Raw genomic sequence first — 14836 nt, 5'->3', positions numbered from 1 at the left:
AGCTTAAGAGAGGTTAAGATGCCAAAAAACACAACACTGACCCTCATCAAAGTTTTACAAGCAAGCATTTGTAATATAACTCAGGAAATGAAAAAAGAAAAAGGAGTCATTTATTAGAGACAAAAATAATAGCAGATGCCACAGATAAGACTGTTCAATGCCTTCCAGTAATGATTCAGCAGATCCTTTATATTTATTAATACACATATTCACCATGACTATACGTTTCTTTATGCCAACACCACATCACGTCTCTGAATGGGCAGACCAAAGACCAGCACTTACTCACCTCATCATTCTGGAGGTGAAAGCAATCCAGCAGCATAATTCCTCCCCCTCAGTCCATGTGATCATTTCCACTAGCTTCCACGTACCGCCCATGTGTCTCATCACTGAACCACACGTGGCACACATTAACTAGGCTAATCTATTTGTTCTATCAACATCTGTCTGACATTACCTGCCATATCAACAACTCTGTGAGTGACTGTCATTTGAAAAGGGCACCAGTTCTCTGCACATAATACGAGTAACAAAGTTCTTCACCAATTGTTTAGGGTTTTCCCGCTTTTGCAATGTGCAAGCTGCCACAGCAGGCTGCTTCTTGGGCTTTAGTGGGCTGGAGTGGCAGTACTCCATATTGCAGATTTGCGCTTCTTCCGATGTTTAAGTTTTATCTTTTAAATGAGCATGTGCTGGTTCCCTGTTCTTATTGCTGAAAATTTCACAGCAGAATCACATAGTGGTCTTGGTTCTTCCACCATTCCAAAAAATTGGAAATCCCAGACTTGACTATCGTGCGTTGTTGTGGTAATTTTTCAGCGTTTGCTAACACCAGCAGTGCTGTCAGTGTGTAAATTAGCACTTGATGTTGCAAAGGCGGACAGTGAACGATCTTTCTCCTGCTCGACAGGTGTGTCTGATTTACCAGGGTTGGGCTCACTGCTCCTGGCATCTGCCACGATATAAGTCTTCGTGGAAGCACTTATTTTTACCAGTAATTCTGCCAAAAGCGAGAGGCCTACTGACAACCAATTGGAAAGATGGAAACCGCGAACGTGACATGTAGACGGTGTCTGCATAGCCCGTAATATTAAAAAAATCTAAACATTAGTTTTAATACAATTTGATTTAATGATACAGATTTTATTAAACACACAATTCTAAAAAAAATTGAAACAGGTTTAATTAGTAATTTACACAAATAGTTTCATATGATTTAAAAAAAAAAAAAAATTATTAAATTGTTTCTTTTCTTCGTTGCATTTAATTACTTTTTCAGGATAATCTGGGTACCACCTTGTGCTGGAACACAGTTTGAGAACTGAACCTCTTTTGGTTCCATAAAGAACTGTAAGCATTATTGAACGATGCAGCTCATGTTCGATTTGATCCAGATCCGGTGAATCGGGTAGGCCACTGATTAACACTGAACTCGTGGTCCTGTCCATTAAACCAGTTGAAGACATACTGCATCATCATGCTAAAGGATGGGTAAATTGTGGCCATGAAGAGACGCACGTGTTCAGTAACAAAACTCACATAGACTGTGGCACTCAAGCGATGATTCATTGGTATTAAAAGGCTCAGAGTGCCAAGAAAACATTTCCCATACCATTTTACCATCTCTACAAGACTCAACTTGTAAGAAGAGGTTGGGTAAATGAAAAAATAAAGATGGATCATTTATTACAGACAAATAAAAAATCTGCTGTGCAGAGGTGAACAGGGTGGGGACGTTTATCTATGCATTTGGAGCAGAAGCCACAGATAAGACTGTTTAAATCCCTCCTGTTATGATTCAGCAGATCATTTGATTTTTGTTAATACACATATTCACCATGACTGTGCTTTTCAAGTGTGACCTACTTAAAAAAAAACAACAACATTCCAGTGCAAATGTCAGTGTATGCAACTCCCCACAAATGTTCACCATGGCCAAGTTTTCCTTGTTTGTTATACTGCAGCCACAAATACCACAGCTCCAGTGCTGTTTTGCAAACCATCCTTCTCGCTTTTGAACTAAAACAGAACTGTTATATGGCGGCAGTTGGTGGCACCAATACAAAGATGTGTTGTCTTGTATGCAAGGAAACTGCTTCCCATTTTAGTGGTCAATGGCAAGTGTGGGATTCCTATTTGGGAACTAGAAGTACTGAAAAACTGAAATTTATAAAAGCAGCTATCTAGAAGCTACTCAGAGTGTTTAAAGTTAGAAAGGATTGAGTTGTGAATAGAGGAAATGTTTGGAGAAGTTGAGGAAAGTTGAGAAATTAAATCATGGGATCACTGGATCACCAGCTGTTAAGTGTGGTAAGGTACAACAAATATTAGGTGTGATATGTGTGTGACCTTGTGTTCACTTTGGAAAAATGAATATAACCAGATTCTGCCCCAGAAAAACATACATCTGCGTTTTAGTTTTCTCCAGGGTTTGAACCCAACAGCTGCTTTGTACACTGTATAAATACTTCTGGAAATGTTCTAAATTACATAGAATAAACTTATTTTCCATTGACTTCCATTCAGAGTAAGGAGAGACATGGTTTTCATTGGACAGTGACGATATAGCCACTTAATTTGTGGCCTCCAAAAGCCTATTTTATTGGTGGGTTGTGTACTATTACTCTAAGAAAGGCAAATGTCAAAAGAAGCTGCCTAGAAACTATCACACATTTTAATACTTTTACTGCTAGGTAGAACAGGCCACACTATGTTCCATCAGCGAGATACACTAATCTTCTGTTTGCTTGTGCCAGCCCAACCCTTCCTGGTCAATAACTCTTGTGCTTCTGCACACATAGGCCTATGAATAGCATAAAATGGTACTGATAAAAAAATAAATAAGATGACAAGTCACTAGACTACGATGAAAGGTTCAAGGAAAACAAGAACTTGTCAGGCTTTTAAATTAAATGATGGGTCATGCTTAACATGACCAGAGACATGAAATAACACGGTAAAAACGGTCAATACTAAATGTCATGCTAACTTTAATAACAAATCTCCAGATGGGATGAAATAGGCAATAACGAACAGCAACTGTTCTACAGTACAATCTTTTCATTTAGTAATACAGTTTGCTCAACACAAAACAAACACATACTTGAAATAAATGAATATGTAATTACTTATCTTGAGCTATTTAAGCTACTTATGACCATTTTCCTCCAGGACTTGCTGCAGCTTGTCATTGATCATCTTTAACTGGTTTTCAGTTCCCATGATGCTCCTGGCCTCCAGAAGCATTGCTGGCATGCAGGACGGACCATACTGTAAAAATGAAAAATAAAAATGATAAGAAATACCTCTATTTCTGCTGTACTGGCAGCCACATTAAGCAATGCACACACCATCTGGAACAGCCACAAATGGACCATAATCTTACCACTTTCAGAAGTGATCAGAAATTACATAGGGAATCTGTGCCCATGGGGCTACGTGGTGTAATTACGAGGCCACAGCACCAGATTCAGTGCCAGCAGTGTTCACTCTATCTCTAAATCTTCTGTTCCATTAAATGTGTAAAGCCCTCTTTTATCACTATACATAAATTAGCGTTATATAGCTGAGGTTGGAGTTCACATGGTCTAGAAGAGTCTCTTATTATCAGAAATAAGTCTGGTTCACTTTAAAATATGTGAAAACACCCAAAATATTTACAGCTTTACAGTAAGAGGCTTGATCTCTTTGACAGGGCCTCACCATTTCTGGCTCGTCAGGGTGAGCAGTGCGGTAGTCTAGGTACCGCTGGTTCAGCTCCTTCAGATTGGTGAGGAAGGTGGTGCCCTGCCTCAAGGCCTTCAGCCTCTGTTCCAAGTCATCATGCTCCTTCTGAAGCCTCCTCACCTCATCCTCGCTCCTGATCAGACATGCAAGCTTTTATCAAACAAAAAGTAATTTATGTTGAAAAGACAAAGTCTGTGTTTGGCATTAATGGCCTGTCCTTTGGTCAGGGTGAACCTTAATACCAATATAATTAAATCTATATGCAAGTAATAAGGTATACACATGCATGGGCTGCCTATCAACAATATATGTCCCATATGTTTGTAGACACTCTACAAACCTTTTTTAATGAATGTATTCATCTACTTTAGGTTGCACCCATTGCTGACAGATGTCCAGTCCCTGTAGAGTAGTATTACCAACAGAACAGGAGTTGGCTAAAGCTGCCCCCCCTCCCATGTTGCTCCATCCCATACTTTTAGAAAAGAGGTGGGGTTGCGATCATTCAGCATCCTGACCTTACAACATTGTGATGGTAGAAACATGCTCTGAGGCAGTTTTGCTGCAAGTGAAATTGGTAAAGTGTTTGCATGCATTGGTACATGCAAGTGGATCAAATAACAAAGGACTGCCCCAGAATTCTTCTGGAGAATTCTAACAATATATACAAGCAGCCAATATATAATCCTGACAGAAGCTTGATAAATGTGACCAAAAGCATCAGGTCAAGGTGCAACTATGTAAGGGACATTTAACCAAATATTAGGTGTACTGTATGTATATACTTGACCCTGTGTTGATGTCAGAAATTCAAATTCTTGGTGTATGTTGTACACTCTTTTATACACCAAATAGTTTTGGAACATATAGTCACTTACCTAATTAGTTCATTCTTAGCCTCCAACAGTCTAGTTTTTTTGCGGTTCAGGGCACTATTAATCTGAGTAAGGCAAAGAGAAAAAAAAGACAGATTTTCAATCAGTTCCTTGAATAAATGTTTGAATTATTACAGAGATTTCAGCTGCTTTGAATATTTCCTGCACAGTTTCCCCATCTAAGAGAGCTAAGCAATAAGTCAGTGTTTCCCTCTACTGATGTACAACAGCAAATACCAGAGGCCAAAAAGAGACTCAAGAAAACTGTCTAACAAAATATTACCTTCACAGCTTTCCGTTTCACATCATTGAACTCCCTAGTTGCTGTGATCTAGAACAAAAGAGGTTACAGATATAAAACATCATAAACATCATCTTGCCAACATAGCCATGTTATTCCAAGAGACTCAAAGAATTAATACAATGCGCCTGTTCTCTGTAGAAAGTTTTCAGGTATGATTTTAATTGTTACACATGCAGGATGCATTATTGATCAGACCCACCATTTCAGTGAGTTGCTCCTCAAACGAGCGAGAGAGAGCATCGATGGCTTGTTTAACAGAATCAGAGTTCACCGTCTCTCTGAACAAAAACATGAAAACTCAATGAAATATTTAGAAATCATTAAGTCATGCCATTAATCTGTTATTTAAAAACAGACTACAAAAAAGAACATCTTTAATAAAATTCATTATGCAAATGCTCCCCAGAAATCAAAGAAATGCCACAAAAAGCTTACTTGTACTGGGTGACAAAATCCTGGAAAGCTTCGAGAACAATATCAAGATCAATCGGATTTTTCACAGCTCCTTTTTCACGTTTCTGCTTTTTGTGAAGGTTTCCACCATCTGTGAAAAGAAAAAGAGAACAAAAAAAAAAAAACATTATCCCCAACATACCTGAATCATTTAGAATATAAACACAACATTTCTAAACTATTTGGTAAAAATTGGTATTCAAATGGTCTAATGGCACCAAATAGTTCAAAAAGTTCAAACAATTCCTTGAAGTAAATGTGGTTCATATCAGTATTTTACCTGAGGAACCAGATGATGACTTCCTCTTCTGTTTCTGACCTTTCTGCTGCAGACCAGAAGATGCCCTTGGCGCTCGCTGTCTCACACCGGACGATTTGCGTTTCTCTTTGCTTGGGTGCTGTGGAGAGATGGCTGCATGGTCAAACTTTAATGCTAACATTAAAAGACATAAAACTAGGTGTGTAACAATTCCTCAAATTACACTGGGGTGTAGATTTAATACAGCAAAAATAAGGCCCATCCTGAAATGTACTTTATGTTACTGTAAGTTTAGTTCTCAGTTTATTTCAATATCAAACAATGTAAAAGTACAATATTTGAAGCAATCACTGTGTTTCACAGTGTCCTGATCTAATGCACTAGTCACAAGCCATGTTAGCCTCACGCTAACACACTAGGTACGATCAAACGGTCACAAAAAGACTCCAAGCAGAAAGAAAAAAAACAAAAACAAAATAAGGGCAATGCAGGTGCAGGCTCTTTACATAGAAACAATTCTCCAGAAAAAGAAAGAAAACAACAAAAAACAAAAACAGAACAGGTAGTTCATACTCACAAAACTCTCATCTTCATCAGTCAACTCCTCTGAGGACAGCGATGGCCGTCGCTGGCTCTGGGCAGGGGCTGCATCAGGTGATACATCAGCTGCAGAACTCTCACCGGTCAAACCCTTAAGCAGCAAGATGTTATCAGACTTATATGTACTGTAGAAAAGACTGCCTTAAGAAAACCATGCAGAACAAAAACAAACAAAACCCTCACCCCAGAGACTTCAGACTGTGCCCTTTTCCTCCCTTCTTCTCTCTTCTCGGAGATGGTCTGCAGACGTCTGAGGATGAAGACACACAAAATGCATACAAGATTCGAACAAATTAGAATTACAAGGCACTTTGTAAAAACAAACAAAAAAAACCCAAAAACAAACAAAAAAAACAACAACCTAGTTTTTTATGCCAGAATTTTAATGTAAAATATAGGGTTGCAATGTATATGCTTTTTTTTTTTTTTTAGCAACCATAAACTTTATAGTCCATAACTGCTTTGTTTACATTACACTACTATGGAAAAAGAATTGTATTTACAGTAAGCAAATGTGGTGGTCAGAATTTGACTTTAATAAATACGGTTCAATAGTACTTTACTACTAAAATAAAAGTACTGCAGATTTTACAGTTAAGGTTCATGTTTGACGTTTCCATATTAAACTAATACAGTTAAAGACAGTAATCAATGTCTTCAATGTCCCAAAATTTAGCCATGTCACTCCACTGCTGCGTTCTCTCCACTGGCTTCCAGTAGCTGCCCGCATCAGATTTAAAACCCTGACGCTGGCCTACAAAGCCAAGAACGGACCAGCCCCTCCGTATCTGATGGCAATGGTCAAAAGCCGATCCGCACCTAGAGCCCTTCGAGCTTCAAGTACGGCTCGGCTCGACCCCCCATCCCTCAAAATCCGCGGAAGACAAGCGTCCAGGCTTTTTTCTGTCCTGGCACCAAAGTGGTGGAACGAGCTGCCCCTGGGTGTCTGAACGGCTGATTCGCTCGCTGTCTTCAAACGCAGACTGAAGACCCACCTCTTCAGAGAGTGCTTGGACGAATAGTTCTACGGTCGCCTTATTGTATTGTGTTTAGTAATGTCTAAGCTTGGAGATATCTTTTGTATTATTAGTCTATTCTAACTAGCTAAGGCTTTTTCTTGGGTAAATAGCAAAGCACTTTGTAAGTCGCTCTGGATAAGAGTGTCTGCTAAATGCCGTAAATGTAAATGTAATCAAAGTAAAATAACTTACTGTGATTTTGATTCCTGCTGTACTTTCTGTCTTGGCTTTTGATTCTCTTTGGAGTCTGAGCTCTTCTGTTGTGACTGAACACCACGTTTCTGTTTTGTTTTAGGTCTCTTTGGGGTCTCTGGCGCATCAGTCTGTCCTCGTTCTGTCTCCTTTCTACCTTCAGTGGCCGTAGGATGACTGCTCAGTTCTGGACTACAATCGTCTTCTAAAGCAGTGCTGTGCAGAGGGTTACCTGAAGAAGACACAGACAAATGCAAAACACATTCAAGGTACTGCGGAGTATCTTCACTTAACAGAGCAATACGACTCACAATTGCATGGTTGGACATACCATGAGAAGAATACTGTTCTCCTTGCAGGAAACTGGCCTTCTCTATCGAGGAAACATCCAGACTTTCTGAAGACGGATTCTCAAGATCCACAGCGGGCTTCTGACTTCTGTTCTGAAAATAATAAGAAAAAGGGGTGGAAAATGAGAAGTGCAGGTAATTAGAGTAAATCTTAAATAATAATAAATAAAATTGAGAAATCATGGAGCACTTAAAAAACAACAGCAGCCAATGGACTAACTGCAAAAACTACAAGGTAAGAGGCAGCTGACAGGATAATGGTTTTTAAATGTCTTTGACATTAAATACATTTTAAAAATGCACTTCTTAGACAGATTTTCTCACAAAAAGTGAAATAAAAGTGCCCTTGAAATGAAACCCTGGTTTTCAGGGATCCTCAGTCAGTCCACCTCCTGCAGGAAAACATGGACCGTCTGCGGCTCCCTGAGAACCGCTGCTGTAAACAACCCCCCCCCCCGTACAGAAGCGACTTTCTCTCTAATCAGATCTAATCCAGACAGAGTTGAACACTTTACCCTCACTTCCTTTTGAACACTGTTCCGCATTTTTGTCACTCGACTCATTTTTAATGAGAACCTAGACTAATATCAATGAATGATACAGTACTGAGTCTGCGGGAGCTGCCATTAGCAGCTGGCTTCCAGCGCGTTCCCGCGAATTGTTTGGACAGTTGGGGTCATACCACACTCGTACAACAGGTGAGCGGAGTGCCATGAATAACGAACTGTTGAACACATATTTAACTCCAGAACACTTTTATATTATGTACTTACTTAGAAGAGTATAAATTATAAAAACAATTCCTCTCATGTTCTTAAATTAACAGAAAACTCTAATACTATGCTCTATACTTCTCCGGCCACCCCTTCAAAAAAACATCGGCCGACCCTCATTTTCTCTCCGCAGGGAAAGCTGCACGAAGGTCCACGCGAGTAGGTATCGCCACCTGCTGGTGCGCAGTGGTGCAGCCTTTTACGTTGTGGAAAACATACCCTGAGCATTTTGCCCGAACAAATAAACAAATCAACATCCAATTCATAGTCCCTGTGGTGTTATCCAGTTTATTACTGTGCACTGTTGTTGTTGTTGTTGTTTTTTCCTTTATTTACTTTTTTTACTTCAGAAAAAAAGATGAGTTCGGATTTACTGTTTTTGGCAGGTATGATAGAAATCAGTGCACAGCAAATGAATAGAAGGACAGTTTCAGCAAGAGGCGATGGAAGAGTAAGAAAAGCATCTGTTTATGATCTGTTATTTGATTTTATGCAGCAGTTCTGTTGTAATCCATCCATCCATCCACCTTCTTAACTGCGTATTCCTGGTTAAGGTCACGGTGGGTCCCGAGCCTACCCGGAATCACTGACTGCAGGTCAAGAATACCCCATGGACAGGGTGCCAGTCCACTGCAGTACTGTTATTAAGATTTTTTCTTGTTATTAATGAAATGATCAGTATCTGTACATTTGAATATGTGGACACATATTCATGAAAATGTTAAGAAGAGCCACTCCAATCGACAAAAACAAGCCCTGCTGGCTCAGCCCGAAGGGCGCGGTCTGACTAGTGTCCAGCAGGTGTCAGTAAGGCGCCCGGCAGCGCGGAGCCTCTCCGTATAAAAGAAGAATAGCGCGACCTGTCAAAGGGACGACTTTCCCCCGGTCCGCGGCCACAAACATTACATTTCAACGTGTCAGGCAAGGTAATCAGAGGTGTGATCTGTGCTGTGGAGAAAGGCGGTGTGGTCTCGGGTTTAAAGTGTGCGTTCTGTAAAGTCGTCCTGGCGGAGCGACCTGCAAGTCACGACTCGCCCCTGGCCTGAGCATGCAGCCCCCCGGAGCCAGCCTTAGCCAATGTCAGCGCGGCTAAGCTATCTAGCTAACTAGCTCGCGTCTGTCATGCTGGACTTTCTGCTGTGGTGTAACCTGATTCTCGGCAGTTTTGACACGCATGTGCTGCTTTAGCGAAACGACTCTAGGACGATGAGGATGGCTGAGTATGGGCGCGTGTGATCAGCAGGGCCGTGCTGCAGTGGGAGCGGATTGACTGACCGCCTCACTCTGAACTTCACCTCCTGTAGCTCTGCACAGAAACGATGTCTTCGTGTTGTGACTTAACCTCTGGCAGTCCGTGGTTGTATGAGTGTGGTGCTGTGTGTGTTAGAACAGATGGGTTCACATCTGCTAGTTTGATCGTCGTCGCATTTCCTGATGTGAACAATGTCATGCAGGGTTGCCTCCTAACCTGTACCCTACATAGCTACATGGGGTTAGAGCTAGCTACCGTCTCAGTCTTCAACACCGCAGAAAAGGTCAGTTGTCTATTTTATTATTTTGATCCACGCTGGGTTAACGGTGCTGTGTCTGTGGAGGCTGTATCCGTCCGCCGAGCAGTCTGTAGACACGGAGTGTGGGCGTGTTTCACTGTGGAATAATAATAATAATAATATTAACAGATCCGAGCTATATTCTTCTGTACAGCAGCTAATATCAACGTAAAGCAACGCAATGGCGACAGTTTTCTAAAGAATACAAGTCTTTCGTGTCATGGAGCAAATGATTAGGTCCTTTTGGTGCATTAGGCTGAGACAGGTGGTTCGGTTATGGTGTGTGAACTGAGCTGAAGGGCGCTTCAGCTGCAGGAAGTGGAGCTCTGCCTGCTAAGCTTTAGCACAGCTAGCTTTTAACGCTGTGCTGAAAGTTTACCTTTCAGTTTGATGGCTGATTGTTTCCTCAGGAGAGTAAGAAGACGGCACACTAGCCCCTTTATCATGTCTAATTGTCCCTGGTCAGACCTCCAACTTGCTAGCTAGCTGTTTTGGGCGACAGAAGGCAGAAGTCTCGTATCTCCAGAACAGTGACTTTACAGGAAATGGAAAACTGCTGTTGAATTTTCAGTGAAAGTTTTAATTCCAAGCAATTTTGGGGAGCATGTTTTAAAATTTTGACACCATGTAAATAATAATAATTTTAAAAAATCAAGTAAAAAAAAAAAAAAATAAAAATAAAAAAACATAAAAATGGAGGTACAAGGTTTTTGTGTGACCGCTAGCTACAATTTGTGGGTTATTGACCCAATGTGGGCTGTTTGGAAGGCTTTGGCTTTTAGAGTAGCCCAGATCAATCATCAGATATTTGATGTATTCTGGTTCACTTAACGTCCCTGAACCTCCTCTCTTGTTGTAATGCTTGACATTGTTAAGCACGGTCTTGTGATATCAGGTAACAGTAGGACCTCCTGGACTGTGCACTGGCACTCTTATGTAATAAGTCTTATCAGTGGAGTTGAAACCAGTGCACATATTAAAAAAAGATGACTCATGAATACGATATCTACGCACAACCAGAAAAGTTGTTCAGTTCGTTTCATTTCAATTCAGAGTTTAAAACTAAGGATGCACCAAAAGCAGATTTTCAAGTATCTGCTGATACCTAGTGCAGATACCGATACCAACTCTGACTTATGTCCTAATACTTAGTGTTCCACTTTTTATTGGTTATATATATATTTTTTTATATCTGGTCCCAAGTAAGATATAATAAGCTTGAAATAGCAGCACTGGTTGAGTAACTGCACATTTGCAAATTGCCACAGTGCAGAAACACGTGCGGGTAGGAAAGCATAATCTGGCTAAGCTTCACCAAACAGCTTTTTAACTGGTGTTTTAAAGTTCACAGTTACCACAGTTTAGGAACAAAACATGCTTCTGCAGCAATTTCACATTCAGCTACACGTCTCTATGTGAAAAGGTACTACACATCAGTGTCTGGCCTTTAAACAAGTCCTCAACTTTTGGTTTCCGAACCAAAAAAACCCCCAAAAAAAACACATGGAAACAAAAAGTGCTGTAAATGTAAAAGTTCCATTAAATGTCTGTTTAATGGTAATAACTATTTATGACTGGCTTTTACTGGTTATAACATGCAAACAAAAATGTTCTATGTTGTAAAAGAAAAAAAAAAACCCACATAGGGCATCAGTAAGCTTCATGGTATCAATGCTCTCTATTGCAGATACTGATACTGAGCTGCCATGCTGTTCATTCACTTGTATTTGATTGCCGTGTCTTTAAATATAGTTATATAGTTGTTTTTGTCCCTTTCTCAGACAGGTTGAAGTACTGTCCTTATGGATGTGGCATTCCACTGTACCAACAAGCTGCATGCCTGATTTCCCATGGGGGCGGTCACCACCATGGACCCCGAATCAGCCCGGCAACCCCAGGCCCCGCCCACCCCGCCGCAGGGCAAGATAAGTAAAAGTGGGCCCATCTTTGTGCCTGGCCAAGCAACCGTCCTTGAGCCTCGAGGGAAACACTACGTGTGCGGCTCTGTGGCTGCCTTCACTAACATCATCATCACGTTCCCCATCCAGAAGGTGCTGTTCCGGCAGCAGCTGCATGGCGTGCGGGCCACGGAGGCTGTGCGGCAGCTTCAGCGGGAGGGCTTGCGCAACCTATACCGTGGCCTCCTGCCTCCGTTGCTGCAGAAGACCACCACGGTGGCCATCATGTTTGGCCTGTACGAGGACTTCTCCCGCCTGCTGCTTCGGCACGCCCATGCTAGTGGGGCACCCGAGCTGGTAACCCGCAGCGTTGCCGCGGCTCTGGCCGGCACAGCTGAGGCTGCTCTGACTCCGTTCGAGCGCGTGCAGACGCTGCTGCAGGACCACAGGCATAACGGTCGCTTCCACAACACGGCCCATGCCTTCCGGGTTCTGCTGCGGGACTACGGAGTGAAGGAGTGTTATCGTGGCCTGGTGCCTGTGCTGCTGCGCAATGGGCCCAGCAATGTGCTCTTCTTCGGCTTGCGTGGACCCATCAAGCAGCGGCTGCCGGATGCCCACACCAGGACGGGCCACCTGCTCACTGATTTTGTGTGCGGTGGGCTGCTGGGTGCAGCGTTGGGCATCATGTTCTACCCACTGAACGTGGTCAAGTCGAGGGCGCAGGCTCAAGTGGGTGGGGAGTTTGTGCCCTGTTTGCGGGTGCTGGCCACCGTGTGGAGGGAAAGGGGTGGGAGTGTGGTCTTGCTGTTTCGCGGGGCCACCCTTAACTACCACCGCTCGCTGCTCTCATGGGGCATCATTAACGCCACTTATGAACTCCTGCTTAAAGTTGTCTGAGGAGGGAGGGATGGCCAGAGGAGCGCACTTCAGGATTTGCCATCTAGGTGGGGGATGAAGTAGGACTTGTCTGAGCTAGATAACTTCTATCCCAAATATCCGGTAGGAGAAGAGCTAAAGATCACTCTTACTTGGACGGTCCTAATTTTTAAGCTTAAGCTGTCCAGCTTTACGGAGAAACCTTGCGTTGTGACGTGTCCTCCAGGATTTGTCAGTAAGCTGTACAACTAAGCCAAACGTGAGAACTGTCCAATAGGAATCAACTATCCTTCTAATGCACGGGATTGACCTTTTGGGTTCAAGTTATCTGGTTACTGACAAATCCTGCTTTCTGAAATACCCACCATGAGCTGAGAATCTTCTTTGCCACAGCACAGTCATTGTTTGACATCTAGGACACTGCCGTTTCCTTTTGTATACGTGAACAGGTCGAACTGCGCTTTGTAAGGGACCCCTGTATGAAATGGAAGACCATTCAGTGTTGTATTGCTTGAACATTTTTACTCATACTTGGCAAAACGATGTACTGCGAACCTTTACATACACCTTTTTATGTCCTTACATTTGGAAGTTTGGGAGGTGGTCTGTAAGAACGAAGATGTTACATGAGTGAACAAAGTTTGTCTCAGCGAATTGTGCAGAGGTAGTCCATTTTGTGATGTTAATCGTACCAGTACTTAATAAAATGCACAAATTGGTGCCTGGACCACACCAGACCATCGTTGTCCATTCTGTAGTGCATGTCTCCTTTTCTCATTGTTAAAGGCATAATACGTCTTAGTTTCCACAACAAATTATGGAAAAGGCAATTCAGCTGGGACTCCCATTCAGGTTGGTATTATATGGCTTGGAGTATCTGAGAATGTGGACAGCTGGGGGTGGGGGGGGGGGGGGGGGGGGGGGGAGAGAGACATGTGTCTTCTCCTCTTCTCCTGCTTTAGCCATGGTACCACGGTCAGAACTTGACCTTTCTCTAAAGAAGGGTTTCTCAAAGCGCTCCTCTGGAAATGCCAGATAATCTGGAGTTTTTTGCTTCAATTTAGGCCTCGGCACAGAACCTTAGTCCTTAGGACCAGTTTGACAGGGCGGTTAGAGAAAGCCCGTATACGCTGGGATTTCGCAAAGCTAAAATTAGAAGGAAATTGGGGGGAGGGTGGTGGAATGTGAAGCATTGGCAAGGCTAAATCTTTTAGACAAGTGAAATCTTATATAAGTCTAAGAACTTTAAAAGAACAAAGTAGAGGTTTATGGTACTAGTGCAGATTCAGTACCTGGTTTGTACTAGTTGTGTGACCAGCCAAGAAAAAGTATTGTGGAACTTGCAAGTGAAAATGGAACGTATTGTGCCTTTAGCTAAATCTGTGGTGTAACAGATCAACAGCACATTGGTGGACCATCAGATGTGATGACAAATCAGATTAAAAAAAAGGCCCATTCATTCAATGGAGTGGAGGAAATTCAATACTGCTCGTGTGTTTTTTATTTTTATTTTTTTTATTATTTTTTTTTTTGTTTGTTGTTTTTTTTCTCCCCCCCCCTCCACCTTCTGGTGTGTGTGTGTGTGGTCTTGTGATGACTGACATATTCATGTTGTTATAAGTGGAAAGTAAATGAGGAATTACAACGATTTCTTACACTGTTGTCTTTTCTGTTTTTCTTGCTTTCTTGTGTTTTCTAAGAGTGCATGCATTTTCAGACTGAATATGGTTTGTAATATTTCATGTGTTTAAAAAGTCTTACTTCTGCAGAACGTCAAACCATACTACACAGTGGTGCGGTTCCCAAAACCTTCGTTACAGAACCAGTATAATAATCTTTTTTTCAACATATAAAACGAACAGACCTACTGTGCATTAGACTGAGTTACACCAATGTTTGAGGTTCAACCTGCAGTGCTGTTTTGAGGGAGGAGTCAACAAAGCCGTCCCTTAAAC

General features: G+C 41.9%; 2 protein-coding genes across 3 annotated transcripts; one reads left to right on the top strand and one right to left on the bottom strand.

The window, feature by feature from the left end:
* Window positions 1-3146: 3146 nt before the first annotated feature.
* On the bottom strand, window positions 3147-8421 carry cenpu (centromere protein U). Its single transcript, XM_072663254.1, has 12 exons — window positions 8297-8421; window positions 7763-7874; window positions 7432-7663; window positions 6404-6470; window positions 6198-6311; window positions 5642-5759; window positions 5344-5452; window positions 5108-5186; window positions 4888-4935; window positions 4608-4669; window positions 3706-3862; window positions 3147-3273 (listed from the first exon to the last, which is right to left on the bottom strand). Exons 1-12 carry the CDS (start codon window positions 8342-8344, stop codon window positions 3151-3153), a joined length of 1269 nt encoding a protein of 422 aa, XP_072519355.1. The 5' UTR covers window positions 8345-8421; the 3' UTR covers window positions 3147-3150.
* A 959-nt stretch (window positions 8422-9380) lies between these two features.
* Window positions 9381-13778, top strand: slc25a51b (solute carrier family 25 member 51b). 2 transcript variants are annotated; one of them, XM_072663255.1, is made up of 2 exons: window positions 9381-9480; window positions 11886-13778. In XM_072663255.1, exon 2 carries the CDS (start codon window positions 11955-11957, stop codon window positions 12900-12902), a length of 948 nt encoding a protein of 315 aa, XP_072519356.1. In that variant the 5' UTR covers window positions 9381-9480; window positions 11886-11954; the 3' UTR covers window positions 12903-13778. The 2 variants fall into 2 exon arrangements, with proteins under 2 accessions (XP_072519356.1, XP_072519357.1); XM_072663256.1 differs by lacking the exon at window positions 9381-9480 and adding an exon at window positions 9487-10089.
* Window positions 13779-14836: the final 1058 nt, after the last annotated feature.

This window comes from Salminus brasiliensis, chromosome 19, assembly GCF_030463535.1.
Source record: "Salminus brasiliensis chromosome 19, fSalBra1.hap2, whole genome shotgun sequence".
In the NCBI taxonomy this organism is placed as follows: Eukaryota; Metazoa; Chordata; class Actinopteri; order Characiformes; family Bryconidae; genus Salminus; species Salminus brasiliensis.
The sequence above is the reverse complement of the archived record's forward strand: the minus strand, read 5'-3'. Positions and strand labels throughout refer to the sequence as shown.

Bases quoted from the DNA above. Each gene is read 5' to 3' on its own strand.
- cenpu (XM_072663254.1), bottom strand. From the start codon at position 8,344: ATGAGTCGAGTGACAAAAATGCGGAACAGTGTTCAAAAGGAAGTGAGG. The intron at 6,471-7,431 runs GTAAGTTATTTT...CTTCATCCTCAG, and splicing joins CAGCAGGAATCAAAATCACA to ACGTCTGCAGACCATCTCCG. The intron at 5,453-5,641 runs GTAAAATACTGA...TTCTTTTCACAG, and splicing joins GTCATCATCTGGTTCCTCAG to ATGGTGGAAACCTTCACAAA.
- slc25a51b (XM_072663255.1), top strand. From the start codon at position 11,955: ATGGGGGCGGTCACCACCATGGACCCCGAATCAGCCCGGCAACCCCAG.